This window comes from Macrobrachium nipponense, chromosome 19, assembly GCF_015104395.2.
Source record: "Macrobrachium nipponense isolate FS-2020 chromosome 19, ASM1510439v2, whole genome shotgun sequence".
Lineage (NCBI taxonomy): Eukaryota > Metazoa > Arthropoda > Malacostraca > Decapoda > Palaemonidae > Macrobrachium > Macrobrachium nipponense.
In genome coordinates this window covers 69370103-69397843 of record NC_061088.1, presented here as the reverse complement: position 1 = coordinate 69397843, position 27741 = coordinate 69370103, and the positions used below count along the sequence as shown (strand labels likewise).

The 27741-nt window shown below is 37.7% G+C and overlaps 1 protein-coding gene across 1 annotated transcript in view; it reads right to left on the bottom strand.

Annotated features, from left to right (window-relative positions):
- Positions 1-27741, bottom strand: part of LOC135218106 (plexin-B-like) — a 535564-nt gene that overhangs the window by 92858 nt on the left and 414965 nt on the right. The window contains exon 6 of the mRNA XM_064254254.1: positions 837-969. Coding sequence (XP_064110324.1) covers positions 837-969 — 133 coding nt within the window. The remainder of the gene's footprint in view (positions 1-836; positions 970-27741) is intronic.

The window sequence follows — 27741 nt, the reverse complement described above, 5'->3', positions numbered from 1 at the left end:
AATTCACTTAAAATAAATTACCGAGAGTTTAATTAAAACGCTACGGCTATTAAACCGCTACATATACCACGGCTCCGGGTCCCGGGAAAAAGCTGCGCAAATTAAAACCATTCACCACTCGCTTGTCTAAAGTCACACTCAATAAAAATACCCATTTCTCTTACTTTACAAAGGGCCCTGATATGAAGTTGAAGATAAACAAATCTAAGGTTCACTAGCAACCGTACGCCGCCGGTGGCTGCTGTATACAAACAGAGCGAGTTGTCATTTGCTGTGTCATGGCTCAACAAGTCCAAGGGCAACTTCGTTTTAAGCTTATGCAGTTCGTAAAATATTATCAAGGTAATAATAATAATAATAATAATAATAATAATAATAATAATAATAATAATAATAATAATAATAATAATAATAATAATAATAATAATAATAATAATAATGGAGAAACAAATCCACAGTTATGTAAATGTACATATATCTAAATTTAAAACTATAAAGGATAGCTTTCGGGAATCTGTTCGGTTTCCCCTTATCAATCTCAATCTGGATTGATAAGGGGAACCGAACAGATTCCCGAAAGCTGTCCTTATAGTTTTAAGTTTACATAACTGTGGATTTGTTTTTCCATTTGAAGACTCGTGCTACTATGAGGATTTTTAAATAATGATAATAACATAAGGTTTTTTATTTATCAAGAACGCTTACCAAAATGATAATTTATCCAAGACCTGCAGATAAGACGAGCCTGTTTATAAGACTAATCACCAACGAAACAGGGCTATAGAAGCGCTTTTCTCAGTATTCTCCAAACTTGCAACACCTCGAGATCTACTTACGGTGGCAATCTGGTCGATAGGGAGTCGGTCGGGAAGGATCATCTCGAAGTCGATGCACTGTTGCCCAGACCCGAAACTCAGCCATCTGGGAGAGGAGAAGGTAGCCTTCTGGCAGGCGCTCTGTACTGTGCATCTGGAAAAGAAGGAAATACAATTAATATATTGTAGACAATGACAAAAGGCGTGCACGAAAGCGTGCATATAACATTGGAGATGTACACAATGAATGTCAAAGAAGCAGCAATATGTACCAGTGGAAGTACAGAGAAGCACGATAGGGTACCGGAGGGCACACTCATTCAATAAGCTAAATTAATATAGTATATTTCTACATATGAATAATTCCGATATAATCTTGAAACATATTAAACGACTAAGAATTAGCGGGATATAAATGAGAATCCTGGCAAATGGGCCATTTGACGGGATGCTCTTCATATCATTCCCACCACCCCCTCAGCCCCATCATCCTCCCTCCCCCCTTACAACCTCCTCCGCCAAACAAGGATAAACGGGGGCCACAATATGTGGCCCTCTAATAATGACATCCCATAACCGCTAATGCTCCCGATTCTCCCTAATGACCTGATCTGCCATAATTAAACTGGAACTCCCCCTCCTTATTCACCACCGTTTCCATCTCTTACTTGCCGCTGCTACTGCTGCTGCTACTGCTACTGCTACCGCTACTTGCACAGCCTCTCTTCTGCCCAGTTTCCTTAATCGTTCAACACCCACCCGACGTCTCTAGAGCCCCCAACGCCAACGCATCCTTTCTACTGACAGGTAACAAATGATTACGACTGACTAGAGCTTTAACCTACTTCCAGAGTCTTAGCATAAATTGGATGGGCATTTTGAACTATGGGGGTGAAGGGGTGTAAGGGGAAGGGGGGTGTCTGTCTTGAGGGATTACATTACAAGCCGCCAATTAAAGACATTGGTCCTCCTTACACAACAGTAGTCGTAGTAGAACCATTTTTCCTAAAGGATTTTGTTCCACGGGGAGTTATATATTTTCTGTTCCGTAGTTTCAAATCAGCAATACGATGAGAAATATCTTTAGACCACTTCACTATTTGTCGTGATTTTAGACCACTTAAACTAATTTACGTATATATATATATATATATACACATAGGGCCGGAGCTGGAGCTCAAAGAAGATATATTCCGAAGGAAGTAGTAGGGAAAGGCATCCTCATCTTTCAACAGTTTATTAATGCCGACGTTTCGTGACGAATTCCAGGTCGCATTTTCAAGGCTAAAAATATATATAAGTTTACGAACATTAATAATTGATCTAATTTAATTTATATTAAAAATGTCATGGCAACAGCTCTCAATACAGTAAAAAGTTAAAAGTTAAAAGTTAAAAGTTAAAAGTTAAAAGTTAAAAGTTAAAAGTTAAAAGTTAAAAGTTAAAAGTTAAAAGTTAAAAGTTAAAAGTTAAAATTGAACAGCACCTTCAAAGTCAGACATATTAAAGTACAGGACTTCACTAAAATTTCAGAAACACCTACCTACTACAAAAGAAAGAGTAAAACTGAAACAATATAGGTAAAAATACAGTGAGGCAGACCAGCTGCCCAAACTAGGCTATGAAACAATTTTACAGAGGACGTTTGGGTATTTAACGACGGTACAGTCTTTTTTAATAATGATAGATCCTAAAATTGTCAGGTTGTTGTTGTTCCGCAGTTGGCCCAAGATAGAAAATTCCTTGCTGTCAATATATGTTTTACATGTTTTTGAGTGATTCCGTATATTGGATTGTTCTGGATTTGATAACCTACTACCTGTTCTATGGCTTATTGCCCCTGTGGGAATCATTCGAACCTTCAACAGCCTCCTCGTGCATCCCACGTATGTCCCGTGATCACATCTCGGGCAAGTATATTTATAGACGACGCTGGACGAAAGCAGAGGACTGAGTCGGTCTTTGACTCTAAACAGCGATCCAATGGTTAAGGGATTTTTGGGGATAATTTTCAAGTCCACAGCCGGAAACATCTTTTGAATAGTGGATGTGCATGTTCTCCTAAAGGTATCATCATGCAAGAAAGGGAAACTTGCAAACATCTTTAGTCTCGATACAGTAGATACCGGTGTTGAATGCGCCATTTTCTCTGTCAGCAGTTTGTTTAGAGATCTGAAAAAAAGTCGTGAAGGAAAAAACAATTATTATTAAAATATTTCACCAGAAAGGATATTTCGTCCGTGAAAGCTTATTTCCATTTGATGATGAGTATAAGCTCTATGGAGGAGGGTTAAAATAAAAAGAGATTCCGTTTAAAATTAAAGAAACACGAACTATAAAAATTCATTCCCAAACCAGTAAATGTGTTTTTTCTATACACACATATATATATATATATATATATATATATATATATATATATATATAAAATGTGTGTGTGTATAGTGGCAGCCTATTATACACACACACATATAGATATATATATATATAATATATATATATATATATATATATATATATATATATATATATATATATATATATATATATATATATATAACGCTGAGATTCTTCAGTCACCCCAACTTGTGAGGAAGACCAGCACAGCCCCAAGGGGTATTCAAGGCAACCGAGTACAGGGTGGTTAACAAATTTAAACGTTCAGACGAGGGCTTGTAAGCCCCCTACTACAGCACTCCGTGAATATCATACTATGGCAACATGTGTTAAATGTTTAGGCGTCCAGAGACTACGCTCTCCCTTCAAGGTGTTTAGCTGCAGGCCTTCCAGACTCACTGGGGCAAGAGAAGCCGGCCTAGTAATGCTTCATGCAAGAATCCCAGATCACTGCCTGATGGTGTTTCACCTTAAAACTCTGGTCGTACAGCTTTCATGTCATTATTTAAAGCGCATATTTTCTCTGTAAAATTATCGTGATGATAGAGCCATGGGTTAATGCCTAAAACTATTTGCAAGCAAAATGTACTAGACAAAACTATAGAATGATTAGTTCAAGCACCGAAAAAATCAAAATGTCTCGAATTACGAACTAACAATAGTACAATGACATGACACCAAAGGTGGTACACGTCACCGCATTAAAATTGTTAAGTGACTAGTTTCTACAGATTATATCAAACGCTTATGCGAGACTATCACCTAAGTATAAAAATTTCTATATATTTTTTGCTACAGATTATAATTATAGCCCATTATTAGACCAACTGACAATAAAAAAAATAATTCAAGTACCTGATCAATCAGTTTAATTTGAAACCAATTTAGTTTCAAATTACGAAGACGAAACTAGTGTTCCTATAATTACGTAAACATTCTCCGAACGTCTTGTTATCGGTGTGCCTTGACAATTTAAAATTTCGGTTTACAATTTCTTTTCCTAACCACGTTTTCGTAGATCGACGATGGGGTGGCAGACTTGTTAATACATAATATACCTTAATTTGACAATACAAAATAGCTCAAATCCTTTCACTTAATAACGCATTAACTAACGTGAATACTAAATAAGCGTCAGCAGAAAGAGAAAAGTGATAAGTATTAATTGTTAACCTAAAGATTAAGTGAGAAAGCATGAATTGAGGGTTCCAGGACTGTTCAGTGAAGGTTACTGGATCTCTCTCAAAGCAGAAACCATAACTGATGAAATGGAAATGATCTAAGTCTTAAATCATTTCCATTTCATCAATTCTGGTTCTTAATTTCAGAGATATCCATTGAACAGTCCTCGAACCCTCCAATTTATGCTTTCTCGCAGATATTTCATACAACGACATGTTCGGAACTTTATTCAGAAGCCTTTGTAAAACAATGCGACTTTCATGTTACGTATACAAGTGGGTGTAAATAATTGACTTCATATCCGTAGGGGTATTGATAATTTACCTTTCACTTTCCTATCATGCAAATCGTAATGATATACATTAACTTCATTTGAATTCAAGTCCTCAAGGATTCAGCACTCTTGACTGTTGTTGTCGTTGCAATGAAAAGATATGTAATCCCCACCACCTTTGCCTTCGTCACATTCTTCGCACAGAACTCCCTTTCAATAAAGCTTTCTGCCATTTACATGAACCAGTTCCCATAAGGCATCTTTAACCTCAGGAATCTAGAGCAGAGCAGCAGCAGCAGCAGCAGCAGCGCAGCAGCAGGAGGCTCGCTGACGTCCTTCCCAAATCCAGCCACCAAACTGTAGACGGCGCCTCGGGCCCTCAAGTCATCTGTGCGTGAGTCTGTGTTAGAGTATGCAAGATTGCACAGCCGCTGTCATATCCTGCCTAAGATTAACTTTAAAGAGGAGCGCACCACGGCCCACCCCATGGACAAAAAAATAAATAAAAGGGGAACTCTATTGTTAATACAAGGTCAACATATTATGCAAGTTTTGTTGGATAACGAACCCCGTGCATGGAACGTGAAATTTTAGAAATCAAAGAATTTATTTCAAGACTTCTTGAAAAAGACGAAGAACTCGAAAACTAAAAATAATTTAGGTGTAATTGTAAAAGAAGGGGACTCTTAAGCATTTAGTAAAAAAAAAACTTCTATCAACCAAAAATCCAATCGACAAGTCGGAAGTACCTACCGACCGGGAGGATATATAGTAGGCTCTGTTCATTTCAGGCTACATTACGAGGTCTCGGCATTGAATGCGGCCCGAAAATGCTCTAGAACTGACCCTCTTCCTCCTCAAGGGGGCAAAACCACAATCTGGGTCTTTCCATTACTTCAATCCCATTACCATCTCGTTATCCTTCCCTTCCACAAACTTTACCACAAATTAACACGTAGCTTCCTTCGTCCTAAGGCATCCAATAACCATCTCTGCTGGGGGGATTCGAGGTAAGAGGGGACAGAAGGGGGAGGTATGTTATTGAGGTGAATGACGAGGGGGTAACAGAAGCAGGCCTAAAACTGCCATAGGGGTTGTGACGAGAGAGAGAGAGAGAGAGAGAGAGATAACTTCCCCCAGGGCGTCTCTCCCCCCCCGTTAATTTTTCCTGTCTTCCTTCTCCCTTCTCTACGTCTCTCACTCCTCCCCTTCGGAGGCGAGTGCCACCTTCCGCCACCTGAGTGGATTCTCCCAAATTGCCTTATGAGCAACCGATTATATTTGGGGGAAGATGTGTAGACGTCAGCAAGCGACAAATATGGCCGGCCCCCATACACAAAATGGGTTTTGTTGCCAACGTCGGATTCTTTATGAAGATTCATTATTGCTTTCTTTTGTCGTGGCAGACGAAAGGAAGAAGGGAAAGAGTAAGAGGACTATCTGAAATAAGACAGAACAGAGGGATGTGGCCCCCTGCAGCTTAAAAGGATTCTTGTGTTTGTCTAAGTTTCCTTCAAATGATAATAAAAAGCAATTCCAAGGCATGCATATGGTAAATGCTATAATTCACGGGTTCACTCGACCATTTTTAATTTTTATTTTTATTTTAGGTTTCTCAACTATCTCAACACCAATAACTTGACTTTGAAAAAAATTACATTATGTATCATAGGAAATTTATAATTTAATAGAAAACAATCACTACGCCAATAATTTTTTTTTTTTTTGGAAGGTTAAACAATTACAATTATAAGTTCTGAGATCTGCCATCAATCACTGCCATTAACAAGCTATATAAAATTTCCAAGTATAAAACAAGGAATACAATGAACTCAAAAAGGCGTCGACCCGTAAAGACATGAACTCAGTCAGGCATTCTGATACATCGTGATACATCGCGAGCCGACACAGCCAGCGCAGTCATTAGTTTATTACTAATTTGCGTTACGACTTCTTACTCGTGCGTTTAATTACAGCCAGGTAATGAGGTATTTAGGGGAAGGTGAATGTGATACGAAACCAATTAAGCGGGCCGCAAGGAGTGTGTCAGACAAAAAAAAAACATTAAGGTAATTAAAATTCATAATGAACATGACAAATTGTTCCGATTCAGGAACGCAGTCCCAAGAAAGAGAAAACTGGATGTTTTAGGAATTGTCATGATTTCTTTTACATTTACTACACAAAATGTGAGAAAATATATTTTAGAACTGCACAAATTCGTGCAAGTGACGAAGAAAATTGATTAATAAACTGGTGTCACAATTTATTGACGATTCCTTCCGCGAAATAAAAATTCAGCGACTGTTAAAAATAATAAATGACCGGTAAAAACAGTGGATGAATGCTTGAAGCATTGAAGGGTTGATTCACTTATTGAAGGATCTCATCGATTTACAAAAGCCATGAAAGGCTGATACTGATATATTCATAAAAATGGAGTGACAACTAAAAAAATCATTCAGTTATGTGATAATCTTTCAAAATACACAAATTCCGATTTATTTACAAAGTTTCCCATTTATAATTCACAGACATAAAATTACAGTAAAATTCGACTGAAGTCAGATAAAATCTTCCTCTTCTAAGGTGGCAAAATTTATACAATTAGCTAAAGATAAACATAAAAACTATGACACTGCAATAAATACCACCCCCCTCCAAAAAAAAAAAATAATAACACAAGGGTGACATACAAAACAGCACAAAATTTCTAGATATTAGCATCTGCAGCTATGAAAGTCACGAGTGTATTCACTATATTCTAAGAGGCATATAGGAATCGAATGCTCTCTTGTAAACAATACATTTTCATATGTAAAAGGAACTTTGTCAATTATGTCTCATGCGAGAAAATAAAGACTGGATAGGCTGCAGCTGAAAAGTTGGTAAGTCATGACTTACTATTTTTACGTGGCTTCCAATGAGAGAAATTTATAATTGATTTGAAGAGCCTTTTCTCTCTTTAAAATGCCACTTCAACTGATATGCTTTTTTTACGTCTCGTAGGTGGGTAATATACAACGTTTGAAAAAAAAATGTGCAAAATTATTATTGTAGGATCCGGGACAACATACAGAATAAAAAAAATAGTATTGTTCCAAATATTGTATAACAGAAGAAGCAACTACGCAAAAATAAAATAAAATATTGGAAAACTATCCATTTACTTAAAACAATCATTAAACAGAAACAAATGTTAATGGCAATTGGATTACGCTAAAAGCTTACCACTAGGCGATGCAATTGCAAATTTTATTACACACAATTGAAAGAAGATTAAAAAAAAATTTCTTCACCCTCACTAGAGCACAGGAAGATTAACCAATGAATTTTCCTCCATCCTCTCTGTTTTTACGCAATTAATTTTTCTTCTTCAGCCAGGAATGGACCACAGACGAGCCTTCCATCTACAGCTGCACTTGACAATTTGAATGCAAATGGCTTATGTAAATGGTGGCCAGACGGCTTTTAAGTTCCCTTACCAACAAACAAGGTTACTTGAGATAACATTCTTCATTTGCTTCATGAGGAACTTTCGATGAATAAGTAAGCGACATAAAGGGTATATTTTAATGAAAAGTGAGCCATCAGTAAAGGATATTCTAAGGGCCACAGCGGGTGAAAACGAAAAAGGGTCGCTTCGTGTGGTTCCTTTTGTCCAAACACTAAAAACAAATTATACTGCTTCCGGTTTGCGGCCTGAACTAAGATGTAAAACCTCAAATACAGAATGTAAATAATTTTCATTACAATAAAAAAAATAATTTCTTGACCACAACTATAAAACAATTCGAACCAAACTACAACCATGAGAGAGAGAGAGAGAGAGAGAGAGAGAGAGAGAGAGAGAGAGAGAGAGAGAGAATCAGAATGTGGGTGGAGGTACATAGCTGGAATACCTCCGTACACTGCCCAGGATTCAATATCATTCATGGTATCGCTCTAATGAGGCTAATTACTTGACCCATTACGATAATCATCAGTGGATGTCCCTACAAGGTTGACAGTTTGACCTTCAGTCAGCTTAAATGATTCGGTAGTTATCTTCAGCAGCACCTTTCTATCCTATCATTCCACTGCTATGGTATTTATAGCATTACAAAAAAGTTCGCTAAACGTTACGTTTCACACACTAGTTTCACAAGTGCTCAGCTACGGATAACAATTTAATAGCACTTGCTTTTCCAAAGAGACTTAATAACAATAAGAATATATGCCATTGGAAAACAATAATTTAATCACACTGTAAGATGAACAAGACAATGACAGTCCTGAACTACACTGCAAAAAAGACTGACAAAAAAAGTCATCCTGAACTCCCAATTAAATGGCATTACAGAGAAAACGTAATAAAACACTATAAAAACATAACACACCAAACCACTTTAAAATAGAATATCACTGAGAGAATGAAGTACCAGACTCGTGCATATAATGAAAAATCGGTTATTTACAGTAATATAGTATAGCAGTAATCCAGTACAGCAACATCCACATGAAAGTAGACTTCTTTTAGGAGAAATAAAAGCAAATCAAAATCTAGTCACTGGGAGCGCCCTGCAAGGCATCTATTTTCACGAAGCTTCCTCCTACTTGCATATTTTGAGCAGTTTGCTTGCATGCTTCCCGTAATGGATGACCGTTGTTACGTAAGTTTTTACGATGGTTAATTCTGCAATAACTTATAGCGACTTCAAGATAAAATGGGTAAATAATAAATCCTTTCTCTCGAGACTTGTCTCTTACCTTCAAGTAAGAACTAACTTTGACTATGAATTCCAACTATCAACATTTTAATTCAGCTGGAAACATACTAATTTTCCATGACACGCCTAATAAAATTTGATACATCTCGTTCCGACAAAACATTAGTGTACATAAACATTTCAAAACTACAAATAAAAGTGTACCTCTGTATTTAATCTAATACATATATTGAATAAAACGTGCTCTGGCAATTCTAAGAGAGAGAGAGAGAGAGAGAGAGAAGAGAGAGAGAGAGAGAGAGAGAGAGAGAATGTATCTGGGTGGGATGTTTTAGTAGCTAGTTTTTACGTCGTCCACTAAAGCGAGGTAATGACCATTAGCCTTGTCTGACGCCAGATACCACCCGAACGAATAGCGGCTGGGGGACATGAACAGCCAATATGTAAAAAGACACAGAGTATCACCACCCAGACACTACTAACACGCACATTAAATGGCGAAAACATCTTCACATTTACGGAGACGTAACTGATGATAATTGGCTCTTTGTTTTCGAACTTCAAGGTATTTCCAGAGAGAGAGAGAGAGAGAGAGAGAGAGAGAGAGAGAGAGAGAGAGAGAGAGAGAGAATTTATGCAAGTTGTTAAAACGACACATCGGCAGAGTTTCTTTGCAAAATTCAATTCTATAACAAAGAGACACTGTATTTGTAAAGGTAAATGTGAAGACAAAGGTTAACATCGCAACTGCAGAACGGTGCATACCTTTTTCTTCTATTTTCTAAACGTACCTAAAGAAAAATTATTTTCATAAACGTACCCAAAGAAAATTTTTTTCATAAACGTACCTAAAGAATTTTTTTTATAAACGTACCTAAAGAAACATATTTTTTATAAACGTGCCTAAAGAACATTATTTTCATAAACGTACATAAAGAAACATTTTTTTCATAAATGTACCTAAAGAAACATTTTTTTCATAAACGTACCTAAAGAAACATAATTTTTTTTTCATAAACGTACTTAAAGAAAAATACATATTTACTTTATAATAGTACCTAAAGAAACATTTTTTTTCATAAACGTTCCTAAATAAACATACATATTTTTTTTTTATAAACGTACCTAAAGGAAAATTAAAAATCTTTTTATAAAAATACTAAAGAAAAATCTTTTTATAAAAATACTAAAGAAAAATCTTTTTATAAAAATACTAAAGAAAAATACATATTTTTCATAAAACGTACCCAAAGGAACATACATATTTTTACAAACGCACCTAAAGGAACATACATATATTTTTTTCGTATAAAGTATACCCACCTGAACACAGCTTGAGGGAAGGCCACAGCGAGGATGGTACAGATTTAAATAAATATAGAGACAAAATCTCACAATTTAGTTCACTCTGTTTCGGTGTGAGAAGGACAAATGACACTTAATGACAGTGAATTACTTTCCGAGTTCTTTTGGCTTAAGCTTTTAGCACCAGTAATAAATCACTCACCCTAAAAACTTGATTTAACGACGTTGAAAAGAAAAGTTTTTACTTAACCGTTTTTTATTTATCACCAAACCTTGACTTTAGAAAATGAATATAAAACAAATATATGAATACATTTTAACATTCAATAGTTGAAACGCGCTCTGCAATGTCTTCAATTAAACAATGCAAAATGAATTCGTATGAAAATACATGAAACGGCGATAACACAATGAAACTAATTCCCATACATTTCACCCCCGGCCCCTTAAAAAATAACATTCATCGTTAAAACCCTCCCAGATGACGTCACAAAAAATCAGCTTAAATGCAATTAGAACCAGCTCTTTGACGGATTTGAAAATGAGAGAGAGAGAGAGAGAGAGAGAGAGAGAGAGAGAGAGAGAGAGAGAGAGAGAGAGAGAGAGAGAGAGAAATTTCGTTGGTCGCGGTGGGGAATGAACAAAACCTGAAAAATAGGAGGGTAATTGATCTTCACTTTTCCGTACTCATCGATTGATGCGATAAGCTCTATTAGGTTATTTTTATCCGGGGTGGTATTTACAATCTCATTCCCCGCCCACCCCACCCCACCTCACTTCCCAACCCCACACCCACAGCAACTACTCGTTAGTCCTCTAACACAAGGCCCTTCGGGCTGAACGATCTCATTGCGTCGTTATATTATGATAGAAGCGTTTCCCTAACTGTTCTTCTATTGAACGGAGTCGCAACTGACCCTTTCGTCAACCTTGCGTGTCTAAAATTCACAAACACGATATGTCTTAACAGGAGACAGAGAGAGAGAGAGAGAGAGAGAGAGAGAGAGAGAGAGAAAATCCTAACGAAATATTTGATTGATACAAATTGCTATGACTGAACTATTTTCAAAAAATCGACTGTGCTCGAAATTCACTGCAATCGAAAAAGAATAATTCACCATTTTACCTACGAAAGGAAGATCAGATAGACAGACAGACAGACGGAATCGGTTTCCAAATCATCGACGGTGGTGAATCTCCTCTCCAGCTCTTTTTTTCGTTCAAACCTGAATGATTTGCTTCCAGTCCCTAGAGATCTTCTCTCTTAATGACTTCCTGCTTTTCCAATTAAATGTTCAGCCTCTTAAGTCTCAGTTTCCATCAAATGGCCCCGTCTAACCATCCATCTGACAGAGATGAAGAACCAATCGGATTTGTATCCTTCTGGTTATAATTGCCTACGCGATGAAGGGAGGAACTTTTAGCCAGGGCCGATATATTCCCTGACAATTTGCCTCTTCACTGGAATACAGGATTTACTTTCAAATGCGACCTGATAAGGTGAGTTCTTGCGTAAATATCACCGATATACAAGACTCGGAAATCAGCTTGGGAAGCGGCTGAGGCAACGGTAAACAGGAGCAGCATGGGAAAAAATGGCTTTAAATGTATTAAAATGGAAAAAAATGGCTTTAAATGTATTAACATGGGAAAAATGGCTTCAAATGTATTAAAATAGAGAAATATGATTTACCTACAACTCACAATCTTACGCATTAGTAATACTGTTGGACTTACTACTAGCACCTATAGTTTAGTTCAGAATTTTTTAAGAAAACAAACTTGATGAAGTCCCAAATGACAGTAGTAATGCTTGGTGATCATCGAACGGCCAGAACCAGGTGTTCACTGCAACTCGACAACAAGGAGTCATCAGCTCAGCTCCTTCCAGCAAATTAAGAGAGGCAAATTTCATTAAAAACTGCAACATCAACCGAAGACATGATGACCCTGAATCATCCTGAGAGGTTGTGCGAATACAAAGAGGGATCTATTTTAGATCTATTCCTTTTGTGGGAAGTTTCTAGCAGAACGTTAAGCAAGCACGCGCAAGCGCATTAAGCGAGATAAGCCTTAAATAACTAAAAGTTATAGTTCAATTCTTTCTCTTTCATTACACTTCGTTTTTCTTGTCTTGATTTTATCCTGTGTCAAATTACCAAATTAATTCATTCTTCCATTTGGCTTTGGATGTTCGTTATCCTATTCATGTCTTTACACCAAACTAGCAGTGGCTGACTTGGTAAACAATTAACAATGTCTTTTTCAAGCCGTACTCTAAACAGACAACATAAATAATAAATATGCATTCACCACTGAAAAGGCAAGATTTCAAAATATGAGAACAGAAAACCCAAGGTAGGGCGCACAAATAAATTCAACGAAAAGCACATTCAATCGATGAATTACGACAGGTCTTGGACATCACGTGTACGTGCTCCTGTAGAATCACACACATCCTGCAATTATGCAGACAGCTTTTCACGGCTATTAGCATCAATTATTTGTCAGGAATAACAAAAAACGAAATCAGTGGCTATTTCGGCGTGTTCCAATGTAAATACTGTACAACCTGGACTAGTAAAGACATTCCGGCTTAGGAGAATAAAGAGCGGCATTAAATAATTACACTATACAAACAACGCGCTGTAATATATAATTAAATGACTACATCCCTAACAAAGAGAACTAATAAACTACAGATAATATATATGTGTGTGTGTATGTGTGTGTACTTGATACTTTCTCGAAAGGAATTTAACAAAAGAAATGTAAGCGAAAGAGAACAGTAAAATATAATGAGGAACTGATTACATAAGTAAAAGGACGCACACGAACAGAGTACAATAATATAAAAAAAAAATTCACGAAAAAGTCTGAATACCGACAACAGCAACACGTTCCGAAAGTTAATAAAAGACAGTAGTTACACGGAAGCTTAGAAGGGCAGCGCATAATTAGTATGCACGCAGCATTTGCAGGCTACATAATCAGTATGCAGATGGGGGTCGGCGTGACATTTCAGGTAAAATTAAAAGGCAAGATATCGGTGTAGTACAGGATGATTACTGATTTATAAGCCACAAGACACGCCCAAAGAGATCTCTAATCATATAAGAGAAAGGACCAACGCATGACCATAAATACTCAGCGCAGTTATGAAACGGCTAAACTAGAGGTGTGTTTTTATTTGTGTAACAAATACTTATATCATATATATATATATATATATATATATTATATATATATATATATATATATATATATATAATATATATATATATTGCCTCTGCACGTTCAATCTACATGTACCAAACAAACAATTTACATCAATTTAAAAGGGAAACCAATAATACAGTAAAACATAAAAAACAATTCGCAGCCAAAATAATCTAAAAATCAGTTAATATTCAATGCAAGTACAAAAAAAAATAGGTATCTCAAACATCCCGCCTGTCCCTTGACCCGAGAGCGATTGCGCAAGGAAAGACTTGGTCAAAGGTCAACGAAGCGAAATGAGACACCCGGCTGCTTGATGACTTCAAACGCAATGCATACCCAGGTTCCCAGTATAATGGGTCATAATGGCAGCGATTTGCATACCTCTCCTATTCTCTTTCGAAACGTCAGCATTTTTGTAATCTTCTTAACCTCTGTTTTCCCTTTCTTTTGCAAATCAGGATTAATGCTGACAACACCTAGACGCTTAATAACCCGGTAACTAACGAGGCAGGATGAGATTGCACATACTGAACCAACAGTGGAAGGGGCATCGATATCAGGTGGACGGGATAATGATGCTCGCTCAGAGAGAGAAGAAGAGAGAGAGAGAGGAGGAGACAGATTGAGGAGAGATGAGAGGAAGAGGAGCTTTGGAGCAGAGAGAGAGAGAGGAGACGAGAGAGAGAGAGAGGAGGGAGAGAGAGAGAGAGAAATGTAGAACAATTTTCTTTTATCAACTTTTATAAAAGATAACATCAAAATTGGAGCAATATAACATAATAAAATAATAATTAAATAAGGATGAACACAAGACAATGGCTTGCAAAGGACATTTGCAATGGACAAGCGCGGCTGCAGAAAGAGAGGGGCGGGGGGGGGGGGGGGGGGGGGGGGGGGGGGGGGGGGGACAGGAGACAGGAGAGACTGAAAAGGGAGTAGAGTGGGGGGAGGGGGCAATCAGGGGGGGGGGGGGGGGAGAAAGGGGGGGGGGGGGGGGGGGCGCCAGCATTCACACACGAATTTACACCGTGTTCAATAATGCATACTAATGAAGGCTCAACGAACGGAGAATGGATGTTGCACGAATGCGCACGGTCGCAGAACACGGACAGCGATTACACTCGTCTTATCTGATGGCAAACAATAAAGATAGGACCAGCAGGATTTACAAAAGCTTTTAAAATAACAGAGATAATCGGGCTGTCGTCTCTCCGAGACGCATACAGTATAATTCAACTCGTAATATATTCTCGGTAAAAACTAAGCCTCGGTGTTCAAAAGATCGTCATCTTTCAATTTGCGATTACGGTACCTCACGGGTCAACAAGGCAAAAGGGCTGGCAGTACTTTAGGCTTCTTAGTGAATGTCTACGATACTGATGCTCCACTTGTGCTACTACAATCAGATACAGATCAATATGTAAAAGTGCCATAAAATTCAAATCAATTGACAGACTTTCGTTCTTGCAGCTTCTTAGTGAATGTCTACGATACTGATGCTCCACTTGTGCTACTACAATCAGATACAGATCAATATGTAAAAGTGCCATAAAATTCAAATCAATTGACAGACTTTCGTTCTTGCAGCTTGTGTTCCATTTTATCTCATTTCCTATCCATTCCTAAGAATATGGACATGCGAAGTTCAACTTACTAGGTCTACTAAGTCTCGTACAATTTCAGCTTTGTCTCAAAACCAACTAGCAATACTTGTCCATGACAAATGATCGATTGATAAATTGAAATACAACTCAAAAAGGTACAGTTACAAAAATATACGGAAAGATGAATAACAGTAAAATTGCTGAAGCAATCTTAATTACAACTTAAATTTCCTTCCCATCCCCAACAACAACCCCCCCCTTAACCCCGAATAAACCCCCTTAAAAAAAATTTTCTTATATCATCTAACGTTATTTGTCCTAAAGAACCTGCATAGAGGTCACATTGGCAGACCGACAGTTGACTTGCTCTTAAATAAATTTTAAAATGCCACTGCACTGACAGAAATGTGACCCAAGTACACCAGAGGTCAAAGCGAGCTATATATTTGACAAAACTGAAAAGTAAATAATTTCGTACTTTTTTGTCATACTAGAGTTCATTGCATCTACATGGTCTCAACAAGCTGCCAGTTTTAAGGCACTTCTTATCGTAATAACAGCCGTCAAAGATAACTTGCAGAGACGCAGAAAATACTGACGAATACACAGGTAAACAAAACACGACCATCTTAATCTTAGAGGCCAAAGAGGAAACGACATTTCACGAAGAGAAGAGCAGGCGGGTTTATTCGAGTGAAGAGCTAATAGTCCATTGAGGAAGAAGGGCGGTTCTTCTGCACGTGCCTGGTTAACCAAACAGGACGGGGTGACGCAGCGTTACACGAGACGGCCAGCACCGCGACTCGAAGTATTTGACCGATTATTTCATACTTCGTTTACGTAGGCTCATTACTTCAGCCCCTGCCTCATTTTTACGTTTAGTATATGTAGGGAAGATTAATTCATTCTCTCTCTCTCTCTCTTCTCTCTCTCTCTCTCTCTCTCTCTCTCTCTCTCTAACTACGATGAAGTGAATAAGCTAAAGCCTTATCAATATTAATTTGCCACGCTAACTTTACTCAGATTAGCTTAGCTCCTTGGAACTCTATTTTCCCCATTAACTCCTCCTTCATAGCACAACAACTAAAATCTGTAATAGATCAGTCCTCGGAGAAAAAAAAAACCGCAAAGGCAATAAACAACAAGTGTTTAAACATCCTATTAGACAAGTAGTGAGGAAAAAAAAAAAGCTCTAAACTAATGGCCAAGTACATAAATTTCTCTTCTAGGGAGAGCTTGCAACTCCGGTGAGGATATGAAGGACCGCAGCGAAGAGCGTGTTGCGTTTGCAACTTTATCTACGCATTCATCAGCATTCTAGTAATGACTTTTTGATTGTGAATTAGTGTTCACTCTAGTGTGCTGTCGAGACCTTATCTGCAAAACTTCCCCCAAATCATTATCATCATTACTACAGCCATCAATAAGGAAGAGTTTAAAATGCCCCTCGGAGAGGGAGAGAGAGGGAGAGAGGGAGCTTTCGGTTCAAAAAGGTCACCTCAAGAAGTAAGTAGTAACCGAGGTTATTTGAAGAATGAATACAGCACAAGATCCAGATTCTATTTAAAAAAAAAATTACCAATCCACTCTTTTTTGAGCAAAAAGCAGCAGTCTACTACACACCAGCAAATTAAATCAAATGTTAATAATAAACATACTCTATACAAAATAACACCAGTAATAATAAAGAAATAAAAATAAAACCAGTAATAATAAAGAAAAAAAACGATTCTTTCGTGAAAATGAAGAGCATCCTGTGGGAAGACAATCAAGGATGACTAAGAAGGGGGAAGGGAATCATTGATGATAAAGGAAGCAAGAGACTTGGGGGGAAAAAAGCGCTAAAGAGGCACGACGTGAGAATTATAGCACTGGATAAAACAAGAGAAGCGTGACGCCATTACCTAGCTGAACAGCACTACCAAACGGCCATCGAATTCCTTTCTAAATTTACGGTTAAGGCATCGCCTTTGCAAACTTCCCTGAAATAACTCAGCCAACTTGACATTCTGTTGGGCATTGTTCCAGCTAATGATCATGACAGTTAAGCAAGTCAACTCAACTCGCTGACCTGAGACGGGAGGATATTCAGCGACGGATCACAAAGCCGCTTTCAGAATACGTACGCAACTGCTATTGAAGGCGCAAGCAGCCGGTTGAGAGACACAATGACCCTAATCGCATCAGCAATTCGGCTGCTATGAGAGAATGAACTTGATTGGCAGGACAGCCTGGAAGGACGGACACGAGGGCTCTTAATGCTACCATGACTGGAGAGAAACGTGTCAATTGCGAGCCTAAGTGGCGTTTACAAACGAAGAACAATGTTTAAGGATTACATCCATATCATATATATATATACACACACACACACACACACGAGGGGAGTGAGGGGATGCGACTGTATGCCTTAATGATCTTGTGTCAGTACCTATATAATTGAACTCTTGTTGGCTAATGCGACTGTAGAGATGAGAAAGACAAAACCGCCAGAGTTGTGGTGGGTAGAGATAAAGGTAGAGAATAAAGCTAAGAGTTCATGTCGCACTCTCCTGACCTCCTCCCTAGGACACCACCTTCCCTTCTTGTCAACATGGCCTCTGCGTGCCCAGCTTAAAAAAAAAAAAAAAAAACTTACCCAACCCCTTTTCTCCTCCGCCGCCTCCTTTTCTTCTCAAGTGAATCCATAACCTTAATTAACCCCTAGGACGTTTTGTACGGACATTAAGGTCTTCGGCAATTAATTAGCAGCCGCAGGGAGTCGGACAAAAACTATTCTCATGAGAGTTCAATCATCATTAGAAAGTCGTTAGGAAATAAGGAGGAAAATTGGCATTCTCGGCCTAGACAGCCTACTTCCGGAGTCTTGCCTTCATGAAGACAATGACCCACTATCGCAACCAGATGTGTGGATCACGTCATTTAAGTGAAAAAAAAAAAAACCGAGGAAGACGGGTCGTTAGAACGATGGAATTAAAGAGATCTTCCGATGGAATAAAAAGCTTTTTACATAAAAGGGTTTCTACTGTGACGAGAAAATTTATTTTCATTTTTTTTCTGAAAAATGAATGTTATAAAAGTTTCTAATTGTAAATAATTTTCAATTTGTTTATGTACAACTTTCACTATGTAATTCTACTCTTACGTATCTCAAGGTTGTAAGTTTTTAATACTAATAAAAAAAATCCTTCGCCTTAAAGCATTGACATTCAAGCGCATGCAGAGCTTGGAAAGCTTCCAAACAATTGACAAAATGGGACATAATGATTCAGAAAATTCACCACGTCTTTAAGGTCCATCTCTCTCGGATGAATCAAAACTGGACTCCCACGAACGAAAGAATATGAAAGAGCCATTAACGTCGGCTGAATTCCAAGTGAAGTGGTTCTGCTATAAAACGAAACCAAAACTCATAAATTTAATCGTAATTCTTTCCCTTTTTTTTTATTTTTTTTATATTTTCGCCCTTACATAGATGATATTGCGATGTTACACGACCAACAATAAGTCTCAATGAAATCTTTATTAAAATGATGGGGTCCCTTGCACATATGCATACGGTATACCCTTTACATAGATAATGATGTGTCGTTTGTGTCAGTGTGTGTGTGTGTGTGTGGTGTGTGTGGTGTGTGTGTGTGTGTGTGTGTATCTGCGCGCGCAACTCCGTAACCAAGCCGCTTTGAACATAAACACGGCCGTTGAAATAGCCATCGCTTAACCTCCCCGACCCCTTTAGACAAACAGCCCTAGCAGACAGCTCAACTCCCAGTCAAAACAAACAATCAACTAGATACTCTGATACGACCCCGTTGCTCATCCCTCACTATAAATTGGCTGCGGCATCTACAGACTTACACTGTTCAAACCCGTTGGAAGGTTACAAATGAATTGGGAAGGCCAGCGGACACAGCGCAGTAGCCATGCAATGCAGGATCTCTGCGGAAAACGTGGCTACATTAGAAGGTGAAAAAATTGCATTCCATTAGAATATTCATGTTTAAATGTAATAAGGAATCAGTCTATGAACATTCTATAGGCACAGAAATACAGAGTTCTTACATCTTGATATACATACATACACATTTAGCTTATCATAGCTTATATTACTGAACAGTACTTTGTGCACGATGGTAAAACACAAAAAACTACTTCAGAATAATGAGATGTATTTGATATTAAAAGAAGTTTATCGGGCATATTTTTCATCTAGAAAACATTAATTTTTCTTGTGAATTTACTTGTTCTTCCTTTTTCAAAACTGAAAATAACTTTTCTTTCAGCGGAATTACCAATTTTGTTTGTGCCATAAATCTCGAATTCGATTTCTCACATGGACAATATTGTAGCAAAAATAAATGGTTATTCTAGAAAGTGTTGGAGAGAGATGGCGCGCTCAATAGCACACTCAAGTCTTGGAAGGACTCCAGCAGGGAATAATACCTTTCCAAATTTCTGAAAGCGATTGATTGTTGCACAACGTCTGAACATGTATCCACGTCCTAACGTACAACTCCAATCCTGGAGACACTAAACAAAAAGTAAAAGAGAGGGAGAAAAAAATTGCACTCAACAAGTTCCAAAAAACAATCCATTTAGATATTTTTACAGTGACGTTAACAAAGAAGAACTTCAATGAAGACGTGTCAATTAAAGGGATATACAGCTTGTTCTGCTCCTTAACAGGTTAGACAAGAACACGGCAACGAACACTTTTGTTCCTTCCTTGTTATCTTATTTTACGTAGAGAACGAGCCTTATAGATTAGATGAAAAAATGCCTTAAAATTGAAGAATGTTTTGTATCGCTTTTCTTTACATCGCTTCTTCGGTAAGAAAATCTTAATGAATTGGGCTATCATTCATGAGCTTAAGTTTACCTCATTGCATTAGGTATAGTTCCCTTACACCAATTTAGTGTTTTCCCTTTCTCCAAAAGGTCATAATTTACGACAGCCATGTAACATTTAACAAAATCCAGTTACCAACCTCTGCTATAAAACTTAAGAGATTGGAAAAAAATGTAATATCCTTGTTTATCTAGATCTCACATACACAAACTCTCCTTAACTACAATCAGAACATTTTGTATGGGGTAAAAGTACCGGTACATCACACTCAAACATTCACAAAACAACTGAATGTGTTTTATACCACTGCATAAAAAACACCAACGCATTAATTACTTATAATAACATTGTCACTGGACTTCACGATAAAAGGACTTTGACAGTATGGACACTTGCCACCGGAAGTGTCGAGTTTAGCGTGCAAGAGGTGGGTTTCGTTATCGTTACATACTTCCTGAAGTTTTTATTTTTTTTTATTTTTTTTTTCCCCCGAGAGTTCAAAGGACTTATTTTCATTTCAATGACGTCTGGTAATACAAGAAACTGTTAGCATAACATCGGAAATACCATTCTAAACGCACCCCCCCCATTAAAAAAATAAAAAAAACTACATTTTCCTTAAAAAAAAATACTTTAACCGCTTATACATACATTTTTTGTATGGTTAACTATATGGCATGAATAAAACCCAGAGAGAGAGAGAGAGAGAGAGAGAGAGAGAGAGAATCTTATGAATGGTTTCATCCACTGAGGTAAGAATTACCTCATCGATACTTACCCATTTTGATGGTATAATCCTCTCTCTCTCTCTCTCTCTCTCTCTCTCTCTCTCTCTCTCTCTCTTCTTGCTGCGACCCTCCACACTCGACAATTATATTGGCAGTGGATTTTAGGAAACACATCCATTTGTACTTTCTCGTCCGGCTGTACCACGTGACAAGATAGAGAGAGAGAGAGAGAGAGAGAGAGAGAGAGAGAGAGAGAGAGATTTTATGGACAAAATATACGCACCGACTGTTAAACGATACTTGCCCAATTCTTTCGGTTAGGACTGGGATTGTCACGACACAAAGAACAAGTTTTCATTACAACGTGAATCCATTTCCCAGTTTAGGTATGCGAAACCCAATACTTGCCTGCGCCAGTATAACTACATAACCCGTTTCTTCCTAGGGATCATGTCCACCATCTTTATTATTATTGTTGTTGTCACCCCTTTGTTTTTTATGATATCACAGTCATTTGCTATAATAATAATAATAATAATAATAATAATAATAATAATAATAATAAATATAATAATAATAATAATAATAATAATAATTATTATTATTATTATTATTATTATTATTCTGGCAACAGACCTTCTTTCGAATATGCTTTATTGAATATAATGGTAGAATCTACAGAATTGATCTTATACAGAATTCTCTATAAGATCAATCCTGTAGGTTCTGCCATTATATTCAATAAAATACTATTATTATTATCATATTATTATTACTGAAGACCACGAAGAACAATCACGTTCTGCAACAACCATTATTACAAATAATAATCGTACATTTTGCCTATTTCGAAACTGAAGAGCTGTAAAACTCTCTCTCTCTCTCTCTCTCTCTTCTCTCTCTCTCTCTCTCTCGTAGCCTTTACAAAAACAACACCGCCTAGGTGTGGTACCGCGTCTCACAAAAATCAGCAAAACTTGATGGAACACCTGTTTGCTCAACCCAAAGAGCCCCACTCGCTAAAAACCGGAAAAGGGCGATAGGGGCGGGGTGGGGGGAAAGAGGCAAAAGCAGGGGGAAAGGGATAGGAAGGAAAGGTAAGGAGAGAACTAAAGGAGGGAGGGCAAACCGTATACACTGTCAGGTAATTGGGGGTTGGCGTAAAATGTAGGGAGAGGAAAGAGAAGCGAGTGAAATACAAGAAGGCTTACCAAAAGGAAAGTTTTGGGATTACGAACAGGAAGGGTAACAAAATGTAAAGTGAGCCGATGGATTCGACGGGGGAACTAAAGCCGAGATTAAATACATAAAGACAAAAGGATACATCGGGAGGGTATTAATACATACATGATACGAGTGATACGCAGGGAGGACACGCTTCACGAGGGCCAAACAGGCTACGGTAACATAAAAAAAAAAATGCATTAAAGATTTTTAGGCACAAAGTGAAGGGGACGTCATCAAGGCAAGTATTTTTCGCAGGTTATAAATAGTTGAAACAAAATGGCCCAATTAAATTTTCAATTGAACTTAATAATCCCATTCTGTTTGCAAATCTGTCACTAAAAAAAAGGTGTAAGCCAAAAAAATTAAAAACAATGACACCATGAAGAAAAATGAAGACAAATGAGGACACAAAAAATTAATTAAGCCATAAAGAATCACAGAAGTACCACCCCCTACCCCAAAAGGGACGGCGCCTCCTCCCACACCTCCCCTCTTGAGGAAGAGTGTGTTACATTAACATGGCAAACATACTTCAGTGCATGGATACCACACAGATACTGATATCGAACCGTGGGACACGAGTGTACTCGACAATGAAGACCTCAACAAACACCGGTGAGACGATGAATACAAAAGGAGTCCCAAGTGTGAGATGCGAAGGAAGAAAGTTATATATGAAAGGAGGGGAGGGAGAGGGCGCGAGTACAAAGAATAAAACAAGCCTTTGTGCTATTGCGCATTGTATGAACTAAATAGTATAATCGGTTCCATTCCTAATTTGCTATAAATCTAGTATACCTGTTATGTACTGATCATGAAAATCTGAGATACTATTCAGTACTCCATCCTTTAATTACTGCTAAAATTAAACGCGAATTAAATATCTTCAAAGGCTACGTAAAACTGCCTATTTTAACACATCAGAAGAATATCACTTTCCTTCAATGAGCCTATCAACAAGAATGATCTAACTGCAAAGCATCATTCACAAGATGTTTAATGACAATCCTTTCTCCTTCTATGGTGTTTTTACACTGCACGGAACCAGTGATTATTCAGCAACGGGACCAGAACTAAACATCTCACTCCTCAATGAAATGCCCGAGAATCGAAGTTTAATGACAATGAAGGCATACCACAATGTTGCCCCTTTTGTAACACTTGACCGAAAGGAGAAGAAAAACGTTGGCACTGAGGTCATCATTATCATCATCGCATGACGCAAAAGACCTCTGTGAAATTCCGCCACTGATGTCCTCCTCTCAGTGCCTTTATCTTTCACAAATCTCAACTCATCTCCAGTCTAGTCTGCTTCTTATAGTTCTTATCCCTTAGGTCTGGGTCTTCCAACGCCTACAGGAGCCCAGCTGAGCCCAGCTGACACTCTCACATGATCCCGGGGGTTGTGAGAAGGAAATGTCACGCCACAGCCCTCTCCATTTCATCATTATCTCATCAGCATATGGAATTTGCGTCATTTCCCTCATGTTATTATTTCTTTGAGCTATCCTGCCACATGTCCTCCAATATTCTTCTTGAAGATTTCATGATTCATGCCCGTAAAACCATACAGATTGCACTAGAACGTCTGCATATCTTACCCTCGTTAGCACTTTCGGTATCTGATTTCCAAATCTTTGTTCAGCCTGCCCATTGTTTGAACTGCCTAATTCATTCCCATTAAAATCCAACTCGACACAACTTTTAATGGATATCACTTTTCTCAAATATTTGAGAGTCAACTTCATCAATCCTTTCTCTAATATTATTTAGTTTCTTTGCGCATACTCAGTCTTCATTAATTATGTTTTTGTTAGATTTATTTTGATATACATCTTTCTAGATAAATGTTGATTCATATTGTTAAACAGCTTTTCTAAAAATTGTAGTATTCTGCTGATTAAAACGCTATCTGCAAAGTCTCCGTCTGTCAACTTTCTATCGTTGCTCCAATCTACAGCCACTTTTTTGTTTATTATTATTATAAAATCTATGTAAAGGGGCAACCCCTTGTGAAACAACATTCCTATTTAGCATCCACTATTTACTGCATATTCACTTCCCATTAACACTAACTTTGCATCTGCTTTCTAGATGGATAATTTCAGTTAGCTTTGAACGCTGTCAAATACCTTCTCGAAATCAACAAAACCATCGGAAGGGCATTTTTTTTAAATTCCTTACGCTGCTGCACAATGTCTTGACGCAAATATCTGACCTCCTACCTTTTCTAAAACCAGCTTGCTCATTTCTAAGCATTTGATCAATTTATTTCTCCAGGCTACTGAGATTAAGAATGCTGAATATTTTCAGTCCTGACGCAGTGCAACGCCTCTATAGCTACTAAATCCAGTAAGGTCGCGTTTCTGTGGTACCTTTTCTATGACGTCCAACTTCCTATCATCAAGTTTTGTTTAGCAAGTATACGAGGTGTCAATTTCAGTTTCAGATAAAATTATATCAGCTGGGATTCTACCTTTAACTTGGTGTTTTCCATCTCGTATGTGCTTTTATTATTCATTTCACTTCAAAAACTGAATTCAATTATAAGTACATACAAGTCTTTTTTTATGTCTTTTTCATGGGAAAATCATCCGCGAGTTGTGTCATCGGTACAGTTTTAACATAAAGCATTGCAACTAAGAAGTCATTCAATTATCTCACAAGCTCTAATTTCTAAATCAATACATAAATAAGTAAACGGTGCGTAACACAACACATCATCTAACTCTTTGAAAAGTAGCATCTTAAATCTCCATTTTCAAGTCGCATCAAAAGGAACTTTTAACTGATATTAATGAATTTACTTTCATCAGGCAGTTTAACCAGACCACTGAATATAAATACCTAGCTTTAATGGGTTTGGCCAGAAGGGTTGTTCTATGAAAATACCTAGCTTTAATGGGTTTGGCCAGAAGCGTTGTACTTAATGCTATTATTTAAATATCAGCAAACAGCAGTACTTTACAACTCCAATAATTGTATAAACGGTGAAATTATGAAGATGTTAATGAAGTCTTGGAGTCTCTGCATTCTTCTGCGTCATTTGCTAAAGAGAGTTGATATAGTTTATTAGGCGACCCAGCAACAAACCCCACACCTGATGGAGACACGGAATGCAATGTGGACCTTTGTGTGCCATATGCTTTTTCAAATAAAATAAACCTACCCCGAACAGTCGGTGCATGTAACGGCACCACCTCTAATTATATTACTAAAATAAATTAATCAGGCCACAACATAAAACCCACAGCATCTAACACCGAGGTATGATTATCCATAAAAATTATTATAAACGGGCACGGACAGCACTCATATAAAAGTGGGCGGCAGTGAAATAGTTACGGATAACTGGGTCTGGGCTTGGACCCGCCCATCTTAACACTTAGCGACCCAGAATCTCGACAAGTCCACTTAACAATTCAAATCCACCTGCGCGCAGGTGGATTCCGAGAGATAAGTGTCTCCACTTTATTTCAACTTCCTATCCACGAGATTATCGACGCTATGGCCAGGTTTTGACGGTTCTACACGCTGGAATCTGATGGCGGTTAAAATGTCACATAACTTAAAAAGAAACAAAAGATACCAGTGATGTCTACAAAGGTATGGATGTATGTATGTAGTAAGCATTCTGTGTAGGTGTGTGAAAACAACTGATTTTGGGGAATTTTTCTGCAAATGGCTTCATAAACTATTCAGAAGTTGAGGCATGAATGTGGCAGTGATCGTTACAATTCTTTTTCTCTAGGAAAAAAAAGCATATATATATATATATATATATATATATATATATATATATATATTTATATATATATATATATATATGTGTGTGTGTGTGTGTGTGTGTGTGTAAAGCCATTTCATTTTATGAATGAAATAAAACAGCTTTCCATTGACCAACATAAGTGCTAGCGATGTGCGACAGGCCATTCTTGCGAACAACAACTTCCCATTATAAAATATCCCTCATGGAAATTATTTTTCAAGATTAAAATGAACCACGTGCCGAATTTGGCAATACAAAGAAGTGCAATTAGCAAGTCCTCTAAATTAATTGACCTTCAGCTACATATTTCCATATTTACAAACTTCTCTTAAAAGGCAAACCTAGATTAACGACGCGAGAACCTTTTCGAACACATAATCTCTAAAACACAAAATGAAAGACATAAATCTTGAAGAAATCGTCAGGAGGTTTGCGCTACTAGATACATCCACCTCGTCAATAAAGCAAGCAGGCGAAGATGTAAGCTTAACAGGAACAAGTCCCGGGAGATTTCTTAAACAGGTCCTGGAGAATGTTCTATGGCTACGCTTTAAGCCGCAGGACATCGCGTTAGCAACAGGTTTTGATAAGGTTCCAGAGGCTGCAAACACCCTTTCTTTAATCTTCAACGCGATGGACTTGGTGGCTTCAGATCATGACAGAATGTGGAAACCAAGACCAAGCATTTGACAAGGGCTATGGATGGGCTTGATAAGGGGAGAGAGAGAGAGAGAGAAGAGAGAGAGAGAGAGAGAACGATGACCCATCTCTCACACATCCATTAATCACAGGCCAGTTTCAGCATTAGTATGAGTTTCTCGCATTCAACTCAACTTGATATATTATTTTCGAAGTGTGTGTGTGTGAGAGAGAGAGAGAGAGAGAGAGAGAGAGAGAGAGAGAGAGAGAGAGAGAGAGAGAGTTTGTCGGATATAACTACTTAACTCACCAGGGCCACAGATATCGTGATTATGTAATGAGCGATTGAAATCTTTATTCTAAATAACGATGTAATAAATTTCAGAAAAAATTAACAAGAGTTTTAAACTTCCATCCGAGAGAAATTAAAATCATATCTATTGTAAACGGTTTTCAATCCTCCAACTTGTTCGGCTAAAACTAAAAAGGCTCACTAAACTGTTTCCGATGAGAATCTAGTAAGTCTGCCTTCTGATCGATATGAAAAATTCGAACAGCTATACTACTCCTATACTTTAATTTTAAATATATTGGAACTTCATATTTAACAGATACCAGCGAGACATAACTACTAACCATAAGCAATGCAAAATAACAGCTAAATTCATGATAACGCCAAATAAAAATAACTATTAAAACCTAAATTGAAAGTCACATTCCTTCACGCAGGCACCGCCCATCTAGGAACAACACTCTGCTATCAATGGCTATTGCCAGAATAATGAACCATAAAAAAACCTAGCTACTAGAACACTTGACGTGCAAACAGTTTTGTATCAGCATAGACAAGACGTACACGACTCTCAAGCTCGGGGTGTATGGTTCTGTGCGCTCATTTAATTGTCCTGGAGATTTTACGTAGGACTGGCGATAGACGGAAGGACTCGTAGCAATCAAGTGCTCGCAGAAACACCAGCAACAAAAGCATGCGCGCCTACACTGATACAAACAATTGGCATAT